The 24350-nt window shown below is 41.8% G+C and overlaps 7 protein-coding genes across 9 annotated transcripts in view; 2 read left to right on the top strand and 5 right to left on the bottom strand.

Moving 5' to 3' along the window:
• LOC107217407 (insulin-like receptor) overlaps nt 1-1612 on the bottom strand; it is a 45359-nt gene extending 43747 nt beyond the window's left edge. The window contains exon 1 of the mRNA XM_046745557.1: nt 1123-1612. The gene's annotated coding sequence lies outside the window, so the exon portion shown is untranslated. The remainder of the gene's footprint in view (nt 1-1122) is intronic.
• Nucleotides 1613-3664: 2052 nt separating this feature from the next.
• On the bottom strand, nt 3665-6435 carry LOC107217439 (lysophosphatidylserine lipase ABHD12). The gene is made up of 8 exons (XM_046746046.1): nt 6402-6435; nt 4987-5092; nt 4700-4899; nt 4480-4615; nt 4273-4390; nt 4019-4180; nt 3799-3926; nt 3665-3707 (listed from the first exon to the last, which is right to left on the bottom strand). The coding sequence occupies exons 1-8, from the start codon at nt 6433-6435 to the stop codon at nt 3665-3667; spliced, it is 927 nt and encodes a 308-aa protein (XP_046602002.1).
• Nucleotides 6436-9978: 3543 nt separating this feature from the next.
• Nucleotides 9979-11983, top strand: LOC107217442 (26S proteasome regulatory subunit 10B). Its single transcript, XM_015654970.2, has 6 exons — nt 9979-10137; nt 10377-10456; nt 10563-10602; nt 10721-11230; nt 11301-11564; nt 11634-11983. Exons 1-6 carry the CDS (start codon nt 10041-10043, stop codon nt 11822-11824), a joined length of 1182 nt encoding a protein of 393 aa, XP_015510456.1. The 5' UTR covers nt 9979-10040; the 3' UTR covers nt 11825-11983.
• A 34-nt stretch (nt 11984-12017) lies between these two features.
• Nucleotides 12018-13478, bottom strand: LOC107217417 (tRNA (guanine-N(7)-)-methyltransferase non-catalytic subunit wdr4). The gene has a single exon (XM_015654939.2). It carries the CDS (start codon nt 13205-13207, stop codon nt 12041-12043), a length of 1167 nt encoding a protein of 388 aa, XP_015510425.2. The 5' UTR covers nt 13208-13478; the 3' UTR covers nt 12018-12040.
• Nucleotides 13479-14043: 565 nt separating this feature from the next.
• Nucleotides 14044-19725, bottom strand: LOC107217430 (polyhomeotic-proximal chromatin protein). Its single transcript, XM_015654952.2, has 3 exons — nt 19146-19725; nt 14732-17469; nt 14044-14638 (listed from the first exon to the last, which is right to left on the bottom strand). Exons 1-3 carry the CDS (start codon nt 19161-19163, stop codon nt 14470-14472), a joined length of 2925 nt encoding a protein of 974 aa, XP_015510438.2. The 5' UTR covers nt 19164-19725; the 3' UTR covers nt 14044-14469.
• Nucleotides 17265-24350, bottom strand: part of LOC107217428 (ribosomal protein S6 kinase alpha-5) — a 27316-nt gene continuing 20230 nt past the window's right edge. The window contains exon 8 of the transcript XR_006905405.1: nt 17265-17275. The gene's annotated coding sequence lies outside the window, so the exon portion shown is untranslated. The remainder of the gene's footprint in view (nt 17276-24350) is intronic.
• Nucleotides 21805-24350, top strand: part of LOC107217431 (methyltransferase-like protein 25B) — a 3141-nt gene continuing 595 nt past the window's right edge. The window contains exons 1-7 of one of the 3 annotated variants that reach the window (XM_046745552.1): nt 21805-22075; nt 22284-22539; nt 22825-22934; nt 23084-23324; nt 23529-23677; nt 23781-24083; nt 24154-24295. In XM_046745552.1, the coding sequence (XP_046601508.1) occupies nt 22381-22539; nt 22825-22934; nt 23084-23324; nt 23529-23677; nt 23781-24083; nt 24154-24295 (1104 nt within the window). In that variant the 5' untranslated portion in view covers nt 21805-22075; nt 22284-22380. Of the gene's footprint in view, nt 22171-22283; nt 22540-22824; nt 22935-23083; nt 23325-23528; nt 23678-23780; nt 24084-24153; nt 24296-24350 lie in introns of all 3 variants that reach the window. The other 2 variants (XM_046745551.1, XM_015654953.2) reach the window with 2 other exon arrangements.

The following is a 24350-nucleotide window of genomic DNA, read 5'->3' as shown; positions in this document are numbered from 1 at the left end:
GAAAGATAACAACAGTCGTGACAATAGTAACAATAATAATAATAATAACAACGCAACAACAACAACAACAACAACAACAATTTGTCTCGTCGGCGAGTTGTTGGAAGAACAAAGAAAACAAATAAATAAAAGGAACAAAAAATTAAGAGAGGGGGGGGGGAGGGGCGAAGAGACGGTAAACGTTAACCTCGCGCTTAAAACTAGACCTAGAGCCGATACGTGTAGATGTGTGTACGTGTGTGTATACATATATATATGTACACACAAACACATGTATGTATGCATGCACGATTTACGCAGGGGAACAGAATCGCAAACGCGTACTGCGTATGTACGGTGTATGTATAGCAGAAGAAACGGTTGCATGTGTATGCCGGGGGGGGGGGGGGGGGGGAAGGAAAAAATAAAATTACCAACAATAACGATAATGCGCGTAATATTGTACGTACGTAGAGCACGAGTCGAAGAAAAGAGAGAAGGCATGAAATAAAAAATAAAAAAAATTACAAAAAAAAAAAATAATAAATAAATAAAATAAAATAAAAAAATGAAGGAAGAAAATAGAAAAAATGAGCAGCAGCAGCAGCAGAAACGGCAGTGGTATTGGTATTGCGGCGATAGGATAAGATCGGTGACGCAGGCGTGCGCGAGGGACTGACTATACCAACTCGGTTTTCAGTAGAATCTGGTGGAAATAAAAAAAAAGAGAGAAAAAAAATAAAATAAAAGTATGTACTCCGTGAGCATTGTGCGTAGGTTAGCGATTATATGCGAGTGTAGTTGGCTGCGGGAAGAGACAGACAAGACTTGGTAATCTGCGTACGTGAAATAAAATAAAATAAAATACCGCGTAAGTATATCGCGGCGTGAGAAGCGAGATATGCCCGAAAATACGACGTAGATGTAGGTAGGACAGGATAGGATAGGTATAGTGGCGCCTAGAAAGAGGCTAGATAGATGTCTCTCTATCCGGTATGAAAAGGCGGCGGTGTGTAGACGACGAAGTAAGTAAAGTTTTGTCGATTATCGGATTATCGGTTTATCGGTTGAAAATAGAGAAATACTTTTAGAGAGGCTAGAAATATGGAGAGAGAGAGAGAGAGAGAGGGGGGGGGGACTCACCTTGTGGCGTTCCAAACTTGCCCACCCGTGCTGCAACATTTTTCGAACGTACCAACAGCAGCAGCAGCAGCAGCAGCACCACCACCACCACCACACCACCACTACACCACCACCACCACCAGACGCACCACTTTGTCGAGGTTAAAGACCACCAACAGCACTAAAAACAAACTATTACCGCCTATCACTTCCGGCTAATATCGACCGGTAATCACAACACCGTTATTCACCTTTGATTCAGAGATGTTCAACGATTGATACGCAAACCGAACGCGAGTTGTTTACTACAATGCCGTACCACGAGAGCATCAACCATGCCCGTGCTGTAGCCGCGTCTCGTACTCTCGTACTCTCCTTGACTGAGCAAAACAAGCCCCGTGCGCAGTGAGATACTGCGCAGCTCACGCCGAGTAACGCGCGCATCGTCATCGTCGTCGTCGTCGTCGTCTCGTCGACAAACCCGAGGAGCCGTACGAACCAACGGCGTAGTTTTTTCCCCCTGCTTCTTTCTTATTCTTTATCTCTCTTTCTTTCTTTCTTTCTTTTTTTTTCTGCTACCCCTCTTCTTTTGCCTTAGTCTTTTTACTTTTTACTTCGAGTTTTTTCCTCCGCGGCCACTTCGAAAGCGTAACAATTCTTCTACCTACGCGGGCGGTCGCCCTGCTGTACCAACCGACTTTTCACCGGCCGAATACAACTACGCGGCACTCTTCGATACCGAACACTAGCATTTTACCATCACGACACACTATCGGTCACATGTTTTCAACGTGTCTACGATTTTTGTTCATTTTTTTCGTCATGCGCCCCTTATTGGTACCACGAGGGATTTATTCATCATTCGATTCGTAAAACGTTGTATCAACGGCCGAAAGGGGAGGGGGAGGGGTTCATTGTCCTCTTGGGTATGGCGGACTATTTCTAGGAAATTTCCGGCATTCACAGACGGACTGGCTGCGCCATCTACCCGCATTCACCGCGTAGTTTTTTTTTTTTCTTCGTTTTGTTCATTAGCTTTTTTTTCACCACATCTAGACACGTCGGTAAGGATGGATTGGGTGAACAATCTGTTTTATCAAAACCAACTTAACGCATCGCATATTACATACTGAGTGGATTTAATTTTCAAATAAATAAATATACATATGCGTACGTGTACATACTTTTTGTTCTTTTCTGTTACTTGCCAACATTCGCCTTTTGTATTGTTATTACCTCTTCAACATATATTTTGTGTTTACGTTTGCATATGATGCTGTATGTTCCAGTTTGCTCTCTTTCTCACTATCTCCCTCTCTATCTTTTCTTTTCAGCTTAGGAGTTCCTTTCTTGACATAGTTTAAAAAAAAAATCATCCAATCTTATTGCCCATCATCTGATAATACGTGAAAGGTCAAAAGGCCTGAGATGTGAAGCACGAGAAAATACGAAGAGTAGAATATTAATTTGTAAATTAAATAAGAAAATTATAACAATTGTTTACCTTGTGTACAATAAAAGTGTAGGACAAGGACCATTTGTGGCCATTTAAATATAATATCACTTACAAAAACCCCTTACAACAACGAGCGTATTGTATACATTTACCGTTGAGGAAATCGAAATACAATACGCGTATACGTACCAATCGTTGATCGTAGTAATACTATTTTCATATCGAACACCAACGTGATTGCAATAATCTACAAAAGCGTTGCTTCGTTGATATTATACACGTTTGACGTGTAATTAACAACTATCGAATTGCACCGGCGTCAAGTCGGAAGAATCCCAATACGACACTCCAGAACTTGCAATGAAGCCATCCTAATATGTTTGCTTGCAAAATGTTCGTCGTAAAAACATTCGATAATTTTCGCTACTTTCCACACTTTGTCTTTACAGTGAACATTGCGTCGTAAACTAACTTTTAGAACGTTTTCTTCAATGAATTTTTTGCATCGCAATATAGTCTAGCAAGCCTTGAGTTATAATCAACAAAACACGATTATTGAATTACATAAATTGTATACAAGGATCTTAAAGATCGGGTGCGTAGATATACTTTAAGTAGTTTTTGACTCGTTGAAAGAGTCTGAAAAACTTTGAGAAATCCATTTGCAAACGTGCATGACAATTCCCTAACAGCTACTTATGAAATACTCCAAGAAACGTGACTGGTCCTCCGGCGTGCGAAAGGAATATTAACCAAAAAAAACATATAGCAATTCGTTGATTTGAAATTTGATGAGAATAAAAAATTCTCTTCACACTAGAAACAACTATTTTACCTACCTATCTATATACGCCCATTACGTAATAATATTATTGTTCGATGCTATAATTGAGACCTGAGAGTGAAAGTTATAATAGAGTATAAAGAAAATATGCCATAAAAAAATATTGATTTACCGCTTTTCTAGACGATATCTAATTCTCCCGCATTATCGTCTCGCTTATATCCATCTTCTCGGGTACCGTCGAAAGAGTATTGAACATTTCTTCGTCCGGACGTACATGGTAAAAAAATTATACTAAGTCTGACATGCTTTGGTCAAACGCTTCATAAAGCTTGAGTAGTTTTGGTCGATTTGGCTAGAAAATTTCTGAAAGTAAAAAAAAACATATTTTTCTCTCTGCAACATCAATTGGCTTCAATTTTTTTTGTTTCTTTTTCTTCGATCAGCTTCTACTCACGTAATCAGTTCCGGCAGTTTGTCGTATCTACATATCCACTTGTGACCTAGACCTAGTGCAGCATCTATCCGTTCCATTTGAACTCGTTGCGTTTCATTTCCGTGGGACTCCAAAGCCGCCTTATATAACTGTATTAAAATTGCAAAATATCTCTGTAATTCCAGGAATATTTCCCTTGCGGAAACATATGCTCGATTAAAAATATTGCCAAAATGCCAACCTTCTCGCCCAGGAAAAAAGGTATGACACCGTCGTCTTGAGCGTGCAGAATCATAATCGGACATTCGATCTTTGTAATGTGTTTGTCGGATTCGAATCTCAATTCGTTGTCATAAAACGGTTGAACAATCATCCAATGAAACCACGGCAAGTGTTTGAATAGCTGAAATGAGATAGATTTGCGGTGAAATAGGGCATTGCAGAAATAAATGATAAACAATTTTCGTTGAGTATTAACTTTCTCGCAATGCATACCTGTGCAAACGGGTGCTCGCTCAATTCATCCGCAATATTGTTGAAAGGAGCTTCCAGGAAAAGACCCGCAATACGAACACCTTCAGATGCCATTAGAGCTAGGACATGCGAAGCGACTCTGAACGAATGAATAAACGAAAAAATTAAAGACCGACGAATTTTCTAATTGTACTTGCAATATGTTGCAATAAAGAGTGACCCAATTACCCAGTCCCTAGCGAATGACCCCATACGTAAATTGGCGCAGAGTTCTTTACTTTTTTTATCAACCACTCCAGCATGTACTTGCTGTCTGCGACGACTCCTGTCTCGGACAGATCAACGTCGTCGCTGTCACCATAGCCTGTAGATGATTCAAGGGTGTTGTAATTTTAATTTCACTGTATTTCAATCAAGTACTTATGCCTGTGTTACGCCACAAACTTACTTCGGTAGTCAAAGCAGACAACGTGGTAGTCTAGGTTTTGAAAAAGCCTGTACAACTCCAGTCTGTGTCCGCTGGCTCTGTTCCCACTGTTTCCATGCATGTACAGAATAACCGGACGTTTTGAACTTGCCAAAACAGATTCGAATGCTTCAGAGGTGCAAGAAATTGACGTGTTTAATAGAGATCGAGGTAAAATTTGCCTGAAACAATAACGAAGATATGAATTCATTCGGTAGAAATTCTTATAATAATTCACTGTTGTTTGATAATTCCTTCGTTCGACTTACCATGCTCCAATGTTCACATCTTGATCAGTCTGGACGTAGAAATTCCGGGCGCCTTCAAGTCCCACAGCTTCTGGTTTTTCAAAGTCCACGCTTCGAGGCCAGTAAACTGAATCAACGAGAATATCTACTTTTTCAACTTGTAGTAGCAGCCCAATTATTGAATTTTAGGGTCTTCACGTGGCAAGAAGGCTTCATTCGTTTGATTACTTTATTATTGAACCAATAATTATTCATTTTCGATTATTACAACAGATTTGTTAATTCATTAGTTATTGATTGTGAATTTTTGTAGAAAATTTGAACTCGAAATATGCCAAAGCTACGTAAAGACCAAAAAAATGAGGTTTGCGAATATGATGAAATTACTATAACGTAAATAAATAAACAAATGAATGTCTCTTTGCAAAAACTTTTGCAATAAAATTGAAAATTATGCAATTAATTTTCGTGGATAAATGGTATTGTACCCCATTTAAGTAAGAGAAAATATTCAAGGCTGAATTACCGCTGAACTATGAAGGATAAATTGTGCAACGAATGAGAATACGTGTATATAATAAAACATCAATTACTAAATTGCGAATAATTTGACAAATATATTTACCAAAGTTTAGGAATAATATTTTCCTTTGTATCGTGTAGGAGTAATGAAAAACGAGCGGTAGAATTCCAAAGACGATTAAGTAGGTGACAATCGATACCTTCATCGCCCATAAAAAAAATCTGCGAAATATTTCAAGATGCACAGATTAACCATCGATCGATATTTTCACAGAAGTAAAATGATATGAGAACAGCAACAAGTCATAATGTGATGCAACTGTTTGTTGATGAGTTTGAAAAATGCGCAGACGAGAAACTTTATCGCTGTTAATAAAAAGAAAAATGTATACATATATTAGCAGCCTTTAATCGGTAAAAATTAAGATTTAAATTTAAACCACCGACGAAGAGTGAACGGTTTAAAAATTATTATTCACTCATTATGGCAACTGCAATACGACGAAATAAAATTTCACTTCGTTATACGCGTTTAGAAAATATTACGCAATACCAGACGCACGCGTTCGCTGCCGAAATGAAAGGTGACGAGTTAAAATTTGATAGAATTTATATTACGCACGTTTGAATCGCGACTGGATGTTAGTTGTATACATTTTCATGCCAATTTGGCATAAACACGTGCCTTAAAATTTTCATTATCAGTTCCGGTGAGATAGTCGAGAGGATACCAGATCGCTGTTAAACGATCGAAAATCGAACAATTGCGTTTTCGAAGTGATTGTGATTTTTCGGTATTACAACACACATCAAACACCGCCACCACCTCGTCCGAGAACAGCCGCTGTGAGAGTGATAGTTCTCCCGATTTATTTACCACTTTCTATTTCTCATATCCCACCACCGTCTCTGACCGCTCTGAAGACGGCAAATTTCCCACTTTGGCATTGTCCAAACGAATAATTGCCCCCCCAATGATTATCACAACAAATATCCGGGGCGCGAAAACGCGTAAACGACTTTATACGATCGGTCATCGCAGTCGGACGTTGAAATTGCAATTTATTCTGTAGCTACGTAGTCGATTTGAATTTGTATTACTTCTAATACCATCATACGCGATGTTTTCCTCGAGTCAAGATAATATTTATCGCGATTGACGATTTTGTTATGTACAAGCAAATACGTGGAGATTTTTATTACTCGTAATTTTTGCAGGATTGCAGTTGTATACATATGCGTATATATACGTAAATACAAATTAGCGATCAGCATTTACCCCCTTTATGTTTATCGCGTCATAAAATATGATTTTATAAGTAGGTCTGCCTACTATATTTTCGAAAGCCCGACAATAACTCACAAGGTCGAACTTGGTAATGTTATCGTAACGAGACATTGGGAAAAATCACTGTTTTCTCAATGTTACAATGATTTGTAAGGAATAAAACTAAGATTGAAAAACATGAGTACGTGTTTCTTTTATTACGGTTTACGTGGAATTTCGGACAATTCGAAAATCGCGAAATATACATTTTTCCACATTGTGAATCGTCACGATCACGTTACTAATTTCATTACAACGAGAATTCGATGGTCGATCAATGGTGAAAAAAAAATTATGATTGAACTGAAACGCATAGGAGGCGCCTGTCGAACTAAACGAACGGATGCATATAATCGGCAAATTTTTTTTAAACTTCCTTCTACGTACATTTGTATGCACATACATCAGAGGTGGCATATACGCACAATATACATAGGCATAAGTGCATTATTGCAACCAATTGCAATTCGAGTACCCTGCACAGCAGTTTGTTAGCGGTGATTGAATAAAAATTCAAAACACATCCGCATATATGCAATAAGCATATGCATAGCTTGCCGTAATCGCACCGTACAAGCATGAAAGAGGCTTGCATGCGACACGCATGTACCTATGTATGTATGTATGTATGTACATACATACGTGAAACAAATCATTCTGATCGATCGACCGGGAATAAAAGATTCATTAGGGTCGGAAATAATGAGGCAGAAATCCCCTTCGGGAAAAATATAAGCAGGTGTACATTACCGATTCGGGACGACTAACGATTTCTTTTTACTTCGGACCGACTGCTACACGATATTTCTATGTACAAATAATAATCGGCAGCTACTTTTAAGGAATGGAAATATTATATCACGCGTGAGAATTATGTTTTAAATCATTTCCCATCTACCTCAGAGTTTATATCTGCGGAAAATTAGAGAAATCTTATGAAACACTTCTTATTCACTTTACTTATAGGCAAATTATGTGATATAAGTTTTGTTCGATTACAATTGGAGCGATGAAATTAATTTCCATAATCCCTGGCAGTACATTGTATGACATAAGGGACGAAAGTTGGCGATTCCGACGAGTTTGAAGTTTGCGATTGCCAACTTTTAGCCCGAGTCACACACGATTGTTTTTATAACAAGCGAATGAAAAATGATAGGGCTTTGCGTGGTAGTTTTGCGGGACGCGAGTGGTAAATTTCTCCTCCCTAAGGACAAAAGTGATATTATCTCCCAAGGGACGAAAGTGAAACAATCGCGTACTGCGCATGCGCGATCCTATCTTTACAACACTGAGATGAAGTTCGCTACTTTCGTCCCGCTAAACTGCTACGAAAAGTCCGACTTTTCATGCACGTGAGACGAAAATGTTGTTCCCACACTTTTTCACTGTTCACCGTGACACTCGACGCCGCCTATGCGCGACTTCCGATTGATGATGCGTAACTGGATGCGATATTGTGAATGAGGAGAAGCGATGAAAATTTTTTTTTTTTGTATGTGTGTTTTCTGTACAGATACAAGAGAACTTACGTTCCGGTAGACGAGAAAACAAGTGCAGCCAGAGATAGAGCCAAAACCAAGGAGAGGCACCGGAGAGCCTTCATGATTTCTCAACACGATTTATCGACACTTTTCAAACCGAAGTATTGGAAGAAGAAGAAGGAGGAGGAGGAGGAGGAGGAGGAGAAGAAGAAGTTGACGGACACAATTTTTCACAGTAGGTGACCGTCTAGCGTTGCTCTACGTCTAATTCCGATCGCAATAGAGTTTAGCATAACACCTGTCATCGCGCTTCTTCAGATTTCCACCAATTAGACTCTCTACCTGCCGTAGGTTTAATACACATATCAATAGATTAGTAGGTATTATTTTTCGTTAATTGTATGGGATATTGCAGTTTTAGACAATGCGTAAGCTCCATGCTTTATTAGAAGCTAAACGTAGTCTATTTAAATATAAGTGATTAGTGAGGCAGAAGAACAGGAATAACGATGCATGACGAGGTTGTTAGAGGTTCGATATTTCTTATGTATAGATTATGTATTATATGATTAAATGAAGAAATCTATATGATGAGAATTATGTTTAAAAGCTGGTTTACAGTTATTCAGCGATGTTCTTCACACGTACTTCAATCTTATGTAATTTTTGCTCTGCACATACAAACGTAGATAATTGGATCGTACCAATAAGCCTTTTGTTTGTTGTGACTAATTGTAAGCGGAATAAAACCCAGCTAAGACTGACAATGACATTTTGTCTTCAAACAAAATGAGATACAAATCTTAACGGAATTAATCTACAACTGATGCTTGCTTGAATATCGACAAGATTCGATGACAGAAAAAACAAGCGAATTAGTGAGAGATTGATAAGTATGTGAAAACACAGAGCATAGACTTTTGAGCTGCATTGCATGAATCATAACTGATGAAACAAAGGGTTCGTGGAAAGGAGTAATAAGCAAATTAAAGAGTAAATTATAATACCTTTTGATAAAGCGCCTCTTTGGCAGCCAGTATATCATAATAAACTAGAAACAAGGGAAAATCTTTGGATAAAATAATAACAAAAGACTACCGAAGCAGCTACTACTTTCAGCGTTGGATCAATTTGGGAGTACGTATAATATACAATTTTCTACGTGTACTGTATGTATTCACTTCACCTAATCTGCTGGGCTATCATTTACGCAAAATTTTTCTGAAATCAACGGAAATATTTAACTGTCACTATTACTCCGATGATTTCTTTATGGAATTGAAATTGTAACTGGTAATAATGTTGATCGTTGTTAAAGGTAATATATTACAAAAGAGCCTGCATCCAACACAGGCGATTCACTCGACGCACGACGCGATTCTAGCGATTCTTCGGAACCTCTTATGCCTGAAACGATACGATCAAGTCACACACGACACTCGCAGTAAATTTTAATCCGTCGTGAAGTTAGCCGCGTTCCCGTGGTAAGATGGCGGAGGAGGAACGCATTTTTAGGTAGGAAATTACAGTTGTGCGTATAAAATCAGATAAATTATACAGCTTGTACCGTATTTTTCAAATTATTTCGAAGTTCATGGTAACATAACTGCTCGTTTTACCAATATCATGTGTCAGTGACGTTTCAGGAAATTGGACAAACTGTGAGGTGTTGGATAACGGTGTTTTTAGAAGGTCTACAGAACCAGTTGATCATTGATCGTTAGACAGCAAATTAGAGAAAAATGGCGACGACCGCGGACCCTGTCAGGGAACAATCCCTTCAAGATTATCGTAAAAAGCTTTTGGAGCATAAAGAAGTAGAGTCTCGGCTAAAGGAGAGTGAGTTAACGATATCCAGAAAACTGATTCAATCCAAACGCCGATTCGCGGCGCGTATTATACGTGTCCCGTTAACCTGTCCTAACCTTATTGTCTCTGCTCCGGATAGGCATTTGCGAATGTACTGCAAGAAATTTCTTTTAAGCTGTCGTAAAATTCACTAAGCCTAAATTTGTTCAAAACACAACCCAGCCGTACCTCTAGAAGTTAAAATTCACGTCACAATTACATTTTTCCAGTGCGAGAGCAGCTCAAGGACCTCACCAAGCAGTATGACAAGTCAGAAAATGATCTGAAAGCCTTGCAGAGCGTCGGTCAGGTATGAATACGTGTATTGGTATTCACTGAAGTGAACAAAGAAAACGAAAACTGCTCACAGATCTGATTTTAGTGTTTCTTTTTACACCGTGTTCGATTTTTTTCAGATTGTTGGAGAAGTACTGAAGCAACTTACGGAAGAAAAATGTGAGTCCAAATTTATATGCAAAGAGGAACTATGCATAGCATTTCACATCTTAGTATATCCATGATCCTAATTCTGAATGCTTATATTTTTCACAAATTTACGTGTTCCTATTTTCAGTCATAGTCAAAGCCACTAACGGACCGCGATACGTGGTAGGCTGCAGGCGTCAGCTGGATAAAAACAAGCTGAAGTCAGGCACTCGCGTCGCTTTGGACATGACTACTCTCACAATTATGCGCTACCTGCCTCGCGAGGTTGACCCACTGGTCTACAACATGTCTCATGAGGATCCTGGCGACGTCACATACTCCGCGATCGGAGGTCTCAGTGAGCAGATCCGGGAATTGAGAGAAGTCATCGAGCTGCCCCTTTTGAATCCCGAACTATTCCAGAGGGTTGGCATTACGCCACCTAAGGGATGCCTCCTCTATGGACCACCTGGAACTGGAAAAACCCTGCTGGCTAGGGCTGTTGCTAGTCAGCTGGATGCCAACTTTTTGAAAGTCGTTTCCAGTGCTATTGTTGACAAATACATCGGGGAGTCGGCGCGTTTGATTAGAGAGATGTTCAACTACGCTCGTGATCACCAACCCTGCATTATATTCATGGATGAAATCGATGCAATTGGTAAATAGATGAACCGCATTTGTAATATGCAGCATGAGTATATTTAAATAATTTTCAACGATTTTTAAAGGTGGTCGCAGATTCTCTGAGGGAACCAGCGCCGATCGTGAAATCCAGCGAACATTAATGGAATTACTGAACCAAATGGACGGTTTCGATTCTCTAGGACAAGTCAAAATGATTATGGCTACTAACAGGCCAGATACTTTGGATCCAGCTCTGCTGAGACCTGGAAGATTGGATAGAAAAATAGAGATACCTCTACCTAATGAACAGGCACGATTAGAAATTCTGAAAATTCATGCCGGTCCAATTGCTAAGCACGGTGAAATTGGTAGGTTGAAATTTGAAGATCTAGATGATTTACGAACTCGATATATTTTAACACGTCACATCTTTCTAGATTATGAAGCAGTAGTCAAATTATCAGATGGATTCAATGGCGCTGACTTGAGAAACGTCTGCACAGAGGCAGGATTATTCGCGATACGATCGGAGCGAGAGTACGTTGTGCAAGAAGACTTTATGAAGGCTGTTCGAAAAGTTTCAGATAACAAAAAACTCGAATCGAAATTGGATTATAAACCAGTGTAACAGATTCGTCATATATCACCAGTATATTCTCGTTTTTCATATGCAAATATCCGTATGTACAACTAATGTGACATTGATAAGTATCCAACACGCATCTTCTAAAGCGGCAACATTTTTATTATAGAAAAGATGAAAATAAAATTATACATGGAAAATCGATGGATCGATTGTAAGATTTATTTAAAAAAAATACTTCTATTTTTACCTGTAAAAATATTATCCCGAGACCTTTGACAGGAGCCGGGTTTTCTTCCTTTCCTGATAATCTTGAACATTGTCAAACTTCCTCTTGTACAAGATGGGAAAAAGACTGTGTTTTTTCAAGTGATTTCTCAATGTTTTCCAAGATTCGTTAATTCTCTCCAATCTACAACTTGCTTCGTCCTTCTCAAATCGTTTATCATCAAATTTGTAAATGCTTAATCCACCGTCGCTCAGAGTCCAAAACGCGCTGTTGTTTTGAACAAGACATTCCAGGGGGTCGTCTTGAAGCTCCACTGCCTGACGCTGATTCAGCGTGACTCCTGTCTTCACACTTCCAGAAACATTGTATAAAAATAATCTTTTGCAAGAGAAGAGGGTCGTCATGACCAAAGAGGTTGAATCGTCAATTTTTGAGACCACAAGGTGTTTGAGTGGCAATATGGTGACAGACTCATCTAGCTCGCAGTCCTCAAGGCATCTATTAAAGCCCTCAACATCCTTCTGCTTGACGTTCTCATTTACATCAATGGACAGCAACTCCTTGCCGGTCTTGTAATCCCAAAACTTCACACATCCATCACCTCCGCTAGATACCAGGATATTTTTATCGTGAGGCAGTTCCTGAATGTTTGTCACAAATTTTTCATGCCCTAAGCAGTACGACAATATGTTGTAACAATTCGGGTACATAGAGACTCGGATCTTTTCATCTCGGTCAGCAGTAACGATGTACTTCTGATCCGTTGTCACCATAACATCGAGCAGCATCGAGAGGTGTCCGAGTAGCGCGATTCCCTCCTCTTCAGGCTTGCTGCTGGAGTACAAGTAAGCATCTCCAGACTTATCGGCCACAACGACGTCGTTGTTCGGCGTAAACCTGACTTTGCTCGCTGCTCTAGCCAGCGTTCTATTCGCAGTTAGTTCACCATTTTTTCGCCTGTACAAACAGAGCTGTTTTCTATTCGTACATACCAGGAAATATTCACCGTCGTTCGAGTAAGACACGTTAGTTATCGTGTGGTATAAATCTATGTCCAATTTGTTGTGGTGGGTTGTATCCTTCGTAGACTTCAAGTCCGGCAAAATTAACTCCTTTACCGTGTCATCGTCGATATTGCATGTAATTACGTTGTCGCCACTGCAAAGCGTCACTTCTCTGTCATACACGGAAAAACTCATCGTCAAACGTTCCTGATTTTGTACATAATAAGTGAGGTTATGTATTATCTTACAACCAGCTGGTTAGACTAGCGCCTTTTAAAGTTTGCGCAGCTGAACAAGGGGCTGGGGAACTCGATAGAAAAGTGTGCAACCATTATCTACAACCGAGTCGGTAGGTGTAGAGCACAGCAATTTCCTTTGCCTTCGTCATCGAAACATCATGTTGAAATTACTAACGTTGGCACAACGATTCATTCTGAGAAAAAACCGTTATTTCGCGATTTTGGAACTGTTTCAAATTTAGTGAAGCGTAATAAAACAAAACATACTCATATTTTGAAATCTTAGTTTCTTCAAAATCATTGTAAAAAGAAGAAATTAATGATTTTCTCCCAATGTTTGGATACGATAATGTTACTAACTTCAACCTCGTACTGAAACCGATCTCCTGGCATTGCTCGAATCACACCAAGTCTCACAATGGGATTCGGATTTAAGATGCCAAAGCGTATAGACGCGAGACGTGCAGAAATGTATTATACTATTAAATTTCGCAACGCATACTAGAGGCCTGCATGCGCTATTTTCGAGAGTTCATAATGAGGTAGTTGTCTTTAGAGCGCTCTTAAAAGCAGCATTGTGACTATATACATATACTCATTCGCTTTCAACATCCTCTAGTCTTTAATAACTTAAAATATTTATCTTCCTCAGAAACGTACCTCGCCTCATAATTGTGTCTGATGCAATTTTCACGTTACACTTTCTCCTCGTGCAATTTGCAACGTTGAATTGCTGCACATTTGCCAAGTTTCTGTAGCATCGAAGATTAGATTTCATACTGCAACGGGTATAAAAAAGATTGATCTTTATTTCGTATAAAAAAATATAGTATGGTTATCTGTACGTATAAAAAAAAATTAATGGTATTTACAAATTAAGATATCTACGGCGCATAGATAATAATTGATGTATAGAAAAAAATTCATCCTTTTCTTATCAATTGCCGCAGGCTCGCTCCAATTCTTATCGCAGAATTTACTCGATCCTGCAATGCGCTAAATAAGTTGATAAACCAATGGAATTCACTGTTATCCCACAGTGCTACACATTGGTCAACTCTGAATTTGGCACTGATGGCGAGACAAAAAAAAATCGATTAAAGATTTGCCATTTTCCTTTTTGTTCTTCTTGTACCTCGACTTATGAAGCAGCTCTGGAATGCTTGATCGGATAAATAACTAATTATTATTGCCAATATGAAAGCCAGTTAAAGTGCTTTAAGCAAAGGCATCCTGGATAATATCCGTCTGAGCACCCTCGTTGTCGGAATTACTTTCCGCGACGTCAACGAACGCTGTCGACAAGTCACCAGCTAATTTGCTAACGGCTTGGGTGGTCACGTCGTACATGAAGATCTCCTTTTCGCCTTGAGTGTCGTCATCGGGTCTGAGGAGAAAAAAAGAAGAATTTGCAAAAAGAAAGTTGAATATATCAACGGTGAAAAAAGTGTATAATAAACTGTAAAAAAAAAAAACTCACGTTGTGACAAGTAAGACGACGGACTGTCGCTGAGGATCGGCACGGCTCTCCTGCTCGAGCCATTTCTTGTAGTTTTCGGCGGTCGGTTTCTTCACGACTTGCTTGAGGGCATCGCCGGCCAAAAATCTTACGGCCTGCACATCGTTGAATTTCCTGCCGGTCCGTTCGCCATACTGGGGGTCCCTCTCACCTTGAAAGTTGTAATCGACGGGTGCGAGGACGACGACGCTCGTGATTCGTCTACCGTTAAGTTCCGGCACGTCGGGAAGCGGAAAAGCAGCCCCGCTGACCTTGAGAGGAAGGTACCGATTGTACTTGGACGTGTCTTTCGGGCCGATCTTCACCGGGTCGAGATGAGTCGCGTCGTCCCTGATATGCTGCTCGGCGATCGCCTGACCTTGAGCAGTGTTCGGGTCAAAGTGTACCACTTTCATCTCGACACCTCCCGGCCTGAGCGTGGCCTGCTCAACCTTGGCCGGCAGTTCTTTCTTGTACCCCGAAACTTTTTCTTCGGTCTGTTGAACGATCTTCGGCCTCTTTACCACAGCCGGTATCGGTTCGCTGGCCGACGTCGCAGCCCCGCCTCCGGCGCCGTAGAAATTGGCTAGAGCTTCCGGCGGCAGGTTTTCAATCGGTATGTCCCCGACCTTGTCGTAATCCAATATCTGTATATCAGCGTTGCCGAGAATCCCGGAGCTGAGTAGCTGCTCCCTGATGTCGTCGGGAACCTCGTCGGGAAGATTGGCTATGTTCTGTTTGATCTTGGCCTCGTTTTTCGGGGAATCAACGGTGGTGGTGGGGGCCTCAGTAGTGCTCGGCGTCGCCGTAGTCGAAGGTCTGTAGACCTCGGCGGTGGTAGAGAGGGTCGTGGGCGTCGTGGACGGGGTAAGATCCCCGGAATACGTGACTGGGGTGGCGTATATTTTCTGCCCGAGGTTCGAGCTCTGAGAGGAAAAGACGGGCCGTCCCCAAATCGACTGAGTGTTTCCAGCGGAACTGGAACCGGACGATTGGTGCTGAACCGGGGCCGAAAGGTGCTGCGAGAAGTACTGCTGCTGATTTTCGCTCGCTGCTCCGGCGAACGGAATCTGCCGATGACTCTGGCCCAGCTGTTGCTGCTGCAACTGGCTCTCCGCCACGCTGTTGTATTGCTGACTCGGAACGAACTGGGTCTGCTGAGGAGTTATCTCCGAGAATTGGGTGGGCTGTGGATTCGGTGGGAAGGGTCCAGGGTGCAGTGGGTTCTCCCGGATCGCGTAGTGCTGCTCCAGCTTCGGCACAGACTTCAGAATCTCACCGCCGGGTCGATCGGCAGCCGGGGTTGGAACGGGGACCGGTTGCTGGCGCTGGAACTGGGGCTGCGGAATTTGCTGGAATTGTTGATGGTTGTACTTGATCTGCTGCTGCTGCTGCCTGAAGTGCTGCTCCTGGATCTGTTTCTGCTCGATTTCCTGCTGCCGTCTCTGCTGTTCCTGGATCTGCTTCTGCTCAATTTCCTGCTGTCGTCTCTGCTGCTCCTGAATGTGCTTTTGTTCGATTTCTTGTTGTCGTCTCTGCTGCTCTCGTTGCCTCTGTTGCTCTTGTTGCCTGAGCAGATCCTGCTGTCTGCGCTGTTCGTAGTACCGCTGCTTGTCGAGTTCCTGCTGTTTGAACACCTGCTGCTGGTGTCGGTGATCGACGTTGAACCCGTTCCCTTGCTGACCAGATGGCGAGTTCTGCCTAGCGAATGCGAACGAATTGAACGGCACGCGTTGCTGGACCTCAGGCAGTCCCTGAATCGTTATCGGAAGTCTCTGGGGCCTTCCGGATGGATTGCGTAGCTGTTGAGGCTGCTGGTAGACGATTTGCTGTGGTGGTGGCGATGCGGAGATGATCTGAGGGGGTGGAAACGAGTTTACCACTCTCTGCTGGGCGAGAGCCGGGGGGAACCTGCGCTGTTGATGCTGGACGGAGTGCAAAATCGGCTGGAGTTGGGGCTGGTAAGGTCCGTGTTGTCGCTTCGGCGAACCGGGCTGCGGAATCTGGGGTGAAAATTGAGGCCTGTCCTGGTCCTGATCGCTGCGTTTGTTGTGCTGGTTCGGTGGCACCTGCTCGGTCCCAAAAGTCACGCGAATCCCGCTACTTCCGGCGTGGTAGACTTCGCTGTCCGGGCGGATGATCGTCCTCAGGGTGGTCGAGGGCTCGGGCGGTGGGGCCGGCGACGTGACGACGGGGGCCTGGGGCTCCTGGTCGTGATACGCAGATCGCTCCTGGTTTAGCTCCTCGTGTTCCTCGACGGGTGTGAGCGCCGGTATCGGGGCGTCGTAGACGACGCGCGGCTTATCGTCCCCGTGGCCCTTCTTCTTCTCGTACTTTACGTAAAATACCTGGATCGGCTCCTTCGTCGGTCGAGGCTGCTGGGGCTGCGGTGGCGGCACAGGGGTCGGCAGAGTCTCGTTCGATTCCTTGATTATTATCTCAATTATCGGTTCCGGGTCAGAATGGTAGCCGTAACCGATGTCTGGCTGCACCTCCTCACCGTATCCGGAGTCATCGCTCTTCGGACTGGCCAGCGGGTTGTAGAGCGGGTCTCTCTGCGAGTATTGAACTATCGGCTCCATCTGGACTGCGTACGGAGGTGGCCGAGGACCCCGTCTAGGATAGAACGCGATCTGCTGCCTCTTCTCCCGGGCTTTACCTCCCTCCTCCTCTTCCTCGGCGGCCACGATAGCTGCGACCAGCAGCAAAAACGCCGCGGTCTGCAATACGGAGAGTATTCGTATCGACTGTTATTCGGATTCAGTTTCTTATTATTAGTGTCTATAGATGCTGCGTGTAAATATGTAATATGCTCATAGACATCGTGTCATGAGAGGGGGTATTTCGCAAAGACTACAGGCGAGTATCGAGTATCTTTTGTCGGTGTGATGTTGCTCGGCGGTACCGTGCACTCATCTTTCGATGTGCTGCACATGTAATGGTCAGGTAAAAGTCAGGACCTGAGGAGAGGACGCCTCTCACAGCTAGAGGCACTCGAAGTAAAAGCGGTCGTTGCAAGTTACGAATTCATGTACAGACTGATGCGTCGTCATGCATGAACAAGTTTGCAAATTTTATATGCATACATAATATGCTATAACAAAGGTAAAATTTTGAGTTAATTCAACAAATCCAAACAAATGTTTCAATTTGATTATGTCTATCCTTCTTTTAGTACACTCAAGCATTAGAAGTCAAGCGTCAGAGTACTTCCTTACGCCAAAGATTGAAGATACCTAGTATTAAAACACAACCGGTTCTTCGTATCTTATATCGAAAAATTCTTTAGAGACGCGCATGTTACGGTCCTAAATAAATTTCTCCCTTCCAAGGTACAGCACATTATAGTAAATTCCGAAACCGTGTGAGATCCATGAGCTTTTTCGGAGCCATCATTAACACCGAGACCCATATCTACGATGCAGACTTTAACGTATTGAAAGTCGATTTCGCAGTTGATGTTGTGCTATTCAATTCAGAAGTAAAAATTTTTGTATGCGTCGAGCGTCTCGAGAAGAAAAGATCGTAGATTCCAGGATCAAACTGAAAGCGTTTCTTAATTCAGTAATTGGAGTGACGACAATTATAGTCTTAAGAAACGGGGTTCCTATTTGTCATGGTTCTAACTCTGCTCGCGTAAATCTAGACTGCACACTCCGGTGAAGATATTAGCGGTGTTTATATACCTATAATAATGAAATGATGAAAAATTTCGCGGCACCAGCTCGACGAACTACGTGACTACCGACCGCCTACTAAATATGCGGTTCATCTGACACACGTAACCGACTGACCCGGTTAATGCCAAGAAGAGACATCCTGCACCCATGTCAGTCCAATGACCAACACCATGGGCCGTAGCCACGGGATCAATTGGTATTCTAGCTGCGACAGAGACACAGTTAACCGGTCCCCTGATAAACAATTCCCAGTCACAACTGCTCCCAATATGGTGAAGCCAGCTCAAAGTAGGTATGCGGACCGTTGCGAATCGCGCCTTTATAGAAACCGTGCGAGAATTATCTCCACATCTGGGGTTTTGCAAATCGGTGCAGAATAAGAGAGGAAAAATAAAAGGATACTCAATCGCTGCCCATTTCGCTATCTTCACGTCGGCCCGAATCATTAACGAGCTTTATAATTTCACCCGTGATCTCTAGCATTAAAAATTTAATAGCGATTTCTTCTTCCGCATATCTTATATTATAATGTTATACGAGAGCTCGTGCCAATTACGGAAATTTCGAAAATGGTCTATACCTATGCATGTATGTAAATGAGGCGATAGATAGTCCGGAAACGAATTGAAAATGTATGTAGGAGAAATGAAACGATGAATCGTAATTGGTACATAACGATAGTGTGATCGGAGAAAAGTGTTTTAACGTATACTCACCAGTTTGAGTAACTTCATACTGTTTTTCCTCGGTTACCAATCAACAACCTCGATGTACGAAATGTGTGATATTATCTGTTAAAGAAACTCGCACTGCATTCACACGATGATGAATCCAACCCGCGTTACATACAGCTAGGGGTAGTTACTTGATCGAGCTGCAGCATGACGAGAAACCCGGTAACCGGTTATTGGATATCGGCGCACGGCGCAGCCTGTGTATTATACGTTAGAACAATCCCCTGCACCTCGGATCGCCTTCGTCTCAGGTGTGTAACGCGGCTCTTACACCGAAGCCTCGGATGAAAACTGATTGTCAGGTGGGATCGTCGCTTCTTGAGTTCGTTTCTCTCGGTCCCCACCTGGCCTCTCCACTCCAGCTCTCAACTATACACGCGACGCGAAGCTCCGCTCTAATCTTCGATGTGCACACGCTTGGGCACCTTTCTCCATGCCCGTGATATACCATTTTACCCAATCGAGCTCGCCTTCATTTTATTACACAGCCTTCGTTCGTATCTGAAACACATATATGTTTCAATATGCGTACGTGAGTATAATAATACAACTCGGGCCGATAGGTCAACCTGGACCAAGAAGCTGGAGGATCGTTGGATTGGCGGAAGCGAGTGGTGTGGCACATCTGTTGAACCCATAGGTGCTATAGTATGTGTAACACATAAATGCCTCGTCGGCTTGACTTTCTTTATAACGATCGCACGTTATATCCGATTCTGGACGCCGGTATACATAGTTGTACATACCTCGTATACCTATAACGTATATTTCACCGGACCGCGTCGTCACTTTTCCCCGAGCGACCTCCGCAAGGTAACGAAATTGAAATCTGCTTCCCTCCTCCACTCTTACGGATTGTGCAGTCTCCTCATTTCCTTGTCTTCATCTCTCTCTCTTTTCATCTGGCCAAATCGATCTCTCCACACGCTTATGATTCTGAGAGTCCATCATGCGGTGTGCAGGAGTTTCGATTAAAAATTTATCTGAAAATTGAACATAAATAGTTTTATCGATCATCGGAGAAACTTTCAGTGAGACTTAATCGCCGGAGACACACCAATTCCTGTATAAAAAGAAAGAGCTCCTCGATATAGCTAAAAAAAAACATTTACATATATGTTCAACATAGGAGCGAAAATTTTCAACAAAAGAGCTAAACTAACGTTATTATATACGAGTATTATAATGTAGGTGTAATGTAGCATTCGCCTATGTACCGATGAGAAAGGTAGACCTGCACCCATACATTACCGTAACGCACATATATCATCGTATAATATGCTCTCTTTTCGAACGCGGTCAATTGGTTATTACAACCATTGAGTAAATACTAATGACGCCAATTATACGCTTGCGCATACTTGGGATGATATACAGCGGCTACCTTATATGCGACAGTCTGGCGGTGGTGGGTGAAAACGACGATTTCTTTTTTATTTTGATATGCATTACAGAAATAGGTATTAAAAAAATTGTACATATCAGCTAATGAATCGAGTGGAATAGAGACTAGACCGGTTCTTCGGTACTTGATGTATATGTATATTTCAGTTACTCAATTGAACACTTATATGTCTACATGCAATCGTGTATGTACATACATAATAATTCGGCTCGCGTGCAAGAAGTACATTGCGGTGATTTTCGATCGTTTTGAAAGCGACAGTTATTTTAGATTGATTCTGCACGAACGAGAAAGGTGATATTAAACTTTATCCCTGGGTGAAAGAAATTAAAAAATAAATAAAAAAACGAAAGAGAATGAGGGGAAAAACATTTACAATTAATGTGTCTAACAGCATTCGAAACGCTAACGGTGTAAAAAAGAATTCGTTTTATGGGCATTGATGGTATTATACACTTGTTAACTTTTACAAGCGAGAGGCTACATTATAGTCAGGCGGATTCCTTTAAACCTTGACTTGAAAGACGTTTATAAGAATTTCGAAAGTTAAAGAATAGCTTCCTCGCTTTGACCGTACGAAGCTGCACGTTCATTGAATCAACCAACTTATACGTATATATTATAACATGTATACGATTTTCGCAAAAAGAAGTTATGAGAAAATTTTTTTCATTGTGTATGTAAAAGGAATTCTCCCCGCGCGGGGAGCGGAAGACATGGAATATTTGGTGAATATATCAAAGTGGATGATGCGGAGAAGCTGTATGATGAAGAATTGCGTTTATTTGTACACAGGCATACACGTAAATGTGTGTAAGAGCTCGTCCGTCCTACTTGGTGTAACTTTCACTTACGACTGGCGTAAGAGGTCCAGATGATGAATCCAGGAGTTAACCATAATAAAAAATCCATCGCGCACGATCTAACGGTAAACGGAAGAAAAAAATTCCAATGAAAAAATTGACGTACATCCATATTTACAAACGGCTGAATATTTCGGTTAGAGAAAAAAAAAAAAAATTCATCAACCGATAGTTCGATCGAAAAAGAAGTTCATTCGGTTTCATCGTTATATCTGTATTTTCTTACTTCGTCTTAAGAAAACGAATTCATGTTTCTAAGCTTGAATATGACTTTCGACTTGTAGACGAAAAAGAAAAAACGACCTGTTGCCAGCAGTTGGGACATATATAATATATCTTGTCGTACTGGTACAGTTTCAATTTCGTTCAATTCTCACGCTCCACGAAGCTCGTCTAACGATACAGTTTGTACGTTAGCCACGGAGTTCTTACAAAAATCCAAGAGTTTGTACATCGCACGCAATACGTTTCGCCGTGGATATGTGGCGGTGATTACACCTTTAAATTCGTATTACAAGTGTTACACTTGTATGCAGTGCGCGCGTGCAAATACGACTCTTCCGACGAGTGATGTGCTGGCAGGCAGGCAGGCAATAACGTAACTGCTGAAGAGTGAAAGTGTTGCTAAGTGGGACGAGGGAATCGTGGGTACTTGCGTTTATAATTAACAAATAAACCGAACGCGAATATACTCCGTACTCTTACCCCTTGCTTACCTAGACAGCTTATAATAATTAAGGTATTCAAAATTCCCGCGCGCATGCAGATTACACGATGTAATTAATTCGTATGCGTAACGCAAGTGGGAGTATACCTCTTACAAGGGATATAATGATGTACAATTATTTACAGGACCGCGGGAAAAAATAGCTCCCTGGGAATACGGCACGCCTCTTCAAAAAAGATGCGTCTATCCCGGCGGGATAATTGAACCAAACTTGAAATATACATGAAATATACCGTGCAAGATACGACCACGATGGCCACCGTCGATAACACCGGGTCCGGCACCTGCTTATGCCGAATTTGCGACTCCGTGCGAGAAACCGTACGCCAAATATTTATCGTTCTTGACAAATACCGATGGCTTCTGGACGCCTACATCGTGGTTAGTTTTTATCGATTTCTGTACCGTTTAATTTGCCTAGAACAGAAGGAGAACAATACGTTAGGATCGCTGGTCGGTTTATTATTCTTGTTATTATCACCCAGTCGAGATGCTGTTCCACGAACGTGCAAGAATCTAGAGCAGCGATTCCGCTAGCTACTAGGTCTTTTCGTCGGCCGAAAGTTGCGGCCTCGTGCAGCGCGCGAAAGATTAAAAAACTATTGGGTAAGAAGTGAAAAATTTCATTCACATTATTGATATTTTTTCATGCTCAACATTTCCAAGGATTTTTACGAGGCCGATTTATGGGAAAGACTTCCGGGTGGTTGGATCGATTTCTTCAAAGACATCACGCCGGGGGAACTTGGATCCTGGATTTTGAACGAGGGTTCGAGGTGATAAGTAACAAGATTAAGAATAATCATTTTCATATCATATTTCATATAATCATTTCATATTCAAGAATAATATTACTCAATAATCATTTTCCTTGTCGATTTGAATATCAAGCAACTGTACTACCGAAACATTTTATCCCATTCAGTGTCCGAGTCTGGCCGTTATCTCTGCAGGCGCTTCGTCGAGTCGTCGGTATCTTACAGGTACACAGAAATCAGAGGAGCGAGATCGCGTTGAAATGCGAAAATGTCCGTAAAACGGAGAATACGGATTTTGTCAAGCCTCAAGTGAAACCGAGCACGTGTTCGAGTCATTCGAAGTTACGCGATTTACTTGGCAAACACGTAAAACCGAAAAAGAAACATGAAATCGAAATAATGGCGAAGGTAATTAGTTACTAACGCGTAACTGCCTTTTAACATTACTCGCCTTAATTAGCTGCATAATTAGTTTCTAGCGGAAAGGAGGCAAATATTTTACATTGATTGCATCATGCGCGACCGCAGGTGTTCGGTTTGAACTGTCAGTCGCGTGATAATTTCTTACCAAGAATCGACGTTGTAAACTCTGAAGGTTTGCTGAATTTTCAGATAATAGCGGATTGTGCTGCTTCGGCGAAATCGGAATGCGCTGTCGATGTTGGAGCCGGAATTGGTCACCTCGCTAGAACGCTTGCTTATCGACACGAGATGTGCATAATTTGCGTTGAACAGCAGTCTTTATTGTCGGAACAAGCCAGGTACGCAATTTCTGGAAAAATAAAAATGTGTTAGTAGGTAGAAAACTGAATATAGGTGAGATGATATCAAGATTGATGAAATCTGCTAATGTTTCTTCTACAGAAAACTAGATACACAATTTGAATCTATCGCCATGAAGTACGTAACCAACATCCGAGAGCAAAAACCGCATCACGTGTCTTTGAAGATAGAAAGAGATTCATCTGAATTGTCCTTTTTCATGGATATAATAAACAAAGAATTTACAGAAAAGTTCAGATTAAATCCAGAATTTTCAGGATTCGGTTTGATTGGTTTACATCCCTGCGGGGATTTGGCAACAACGCTGCTACAATCTTACGCAGAGTCGGACCGTGCTAAGTTCATTTGCGTCGCAGGATGCTGCTACATGAAGCTTTCGCTTGGGTAAGGAGTTTGAATAACAAAAGTTTTAGATTCTTATTATTCGCTTATAATTTAACTCGAGAATTTAAAGCCCGCAGAGCTACCCTCTCAGCAAATATCTACGCACAACTGGGATTGATTACGATCTCTCGTACACAGCTTTGGAAGTTGCCTGCCATGCGGTAGAAAACCATTGCATAAAATTGAAGTCTGCCGAATGCTGGGAACTCAAAGTATGACTGTAATTTATTTCTACAGCATTGCGAGCATTGTATTCATTATGAAATA

Source organism: Neodiprion lecontei, chromosome 7, assembly GCF_021901455.1.
Source record: "Neodiprion lecontei isolate iyNeoLeco1 chromosome 7, iyNeoLeco1.1, whole genome shotgun sequence".
NCBI classification, from domain to species: Eukaryota; Metazoa; Arthropoda; class Insecta; order Hymenoptera; family Diprionidae; genus Neodiprion; species Neodiprion lecontei.
Note: the sequence above shows the minus strand (reverse complement) of the source record. Positions and strands in the feature narration are given on the sequence as shown.

Excerpts from the sequence above, each read along its gene's own strand:
- LOC107217439 (XM_046746046.1), bottom strand. The coding sequence starts at position 6,435 with ATGCCAAAGTGGGAAATTTGCCGTCTTCAGAGCG. Across the intron at positions 4,616-4,699 it reads TGTCTGCTTTGACTACCGAA|GCTATGGTGACAGCGACGAC; the intron begins GTAAGTTTGTGG and ends AATCATCTACAG. Across the intron at positions 3,927-4,018 it reads CTTTTTTCCTGGGCGAGAAG|TTATATAAGGCGGCTTTGGA; the intron begins GTTGGCATTTTG and ends ATTTTAATACAG.
- LOC107217442 (XM_015654970.2), top strand. The coding sequence starts at position 10,041 with ATGGCGACGACCGCGGACCCTGTCAGGGAACAATCCCTTCAAGATTAT. Across the intron at positions 10,138-10,376 it reads AGAGTCTCGGCTAAAGGAGA|TGCGAGAGCAGCTCAAGGAC; the intron begins GTGAGTTAACGA and ends ACATTTTTCCAG. Across the intron at positions 11,565-11,633 it reads TGCTAAGCACGGTGAAATTG|ATTATGAAGCAGTAGTCAAA; the intron begins GTAGGTTGAAAT and ends ACATCTTTCTAG.
- LOC107217417 (XM_015654939.2), bottom strand. The coding sequence starts at position 13,207 with ATGAGTTTTTCCGTGTATGACAGAGAAGTGACGCTTTGCAGTGGCGAC.
- LOC107217430 (XM_015654952.2), bottom strand. Across the intron at positions 14,639-14,731 it reads GTCGTCTTACTTGTCACAAC|ACCCGATGACGACACTCAAG; the intron begins GTGAGTTTTTTT and ends TTTTCTCCTCAG.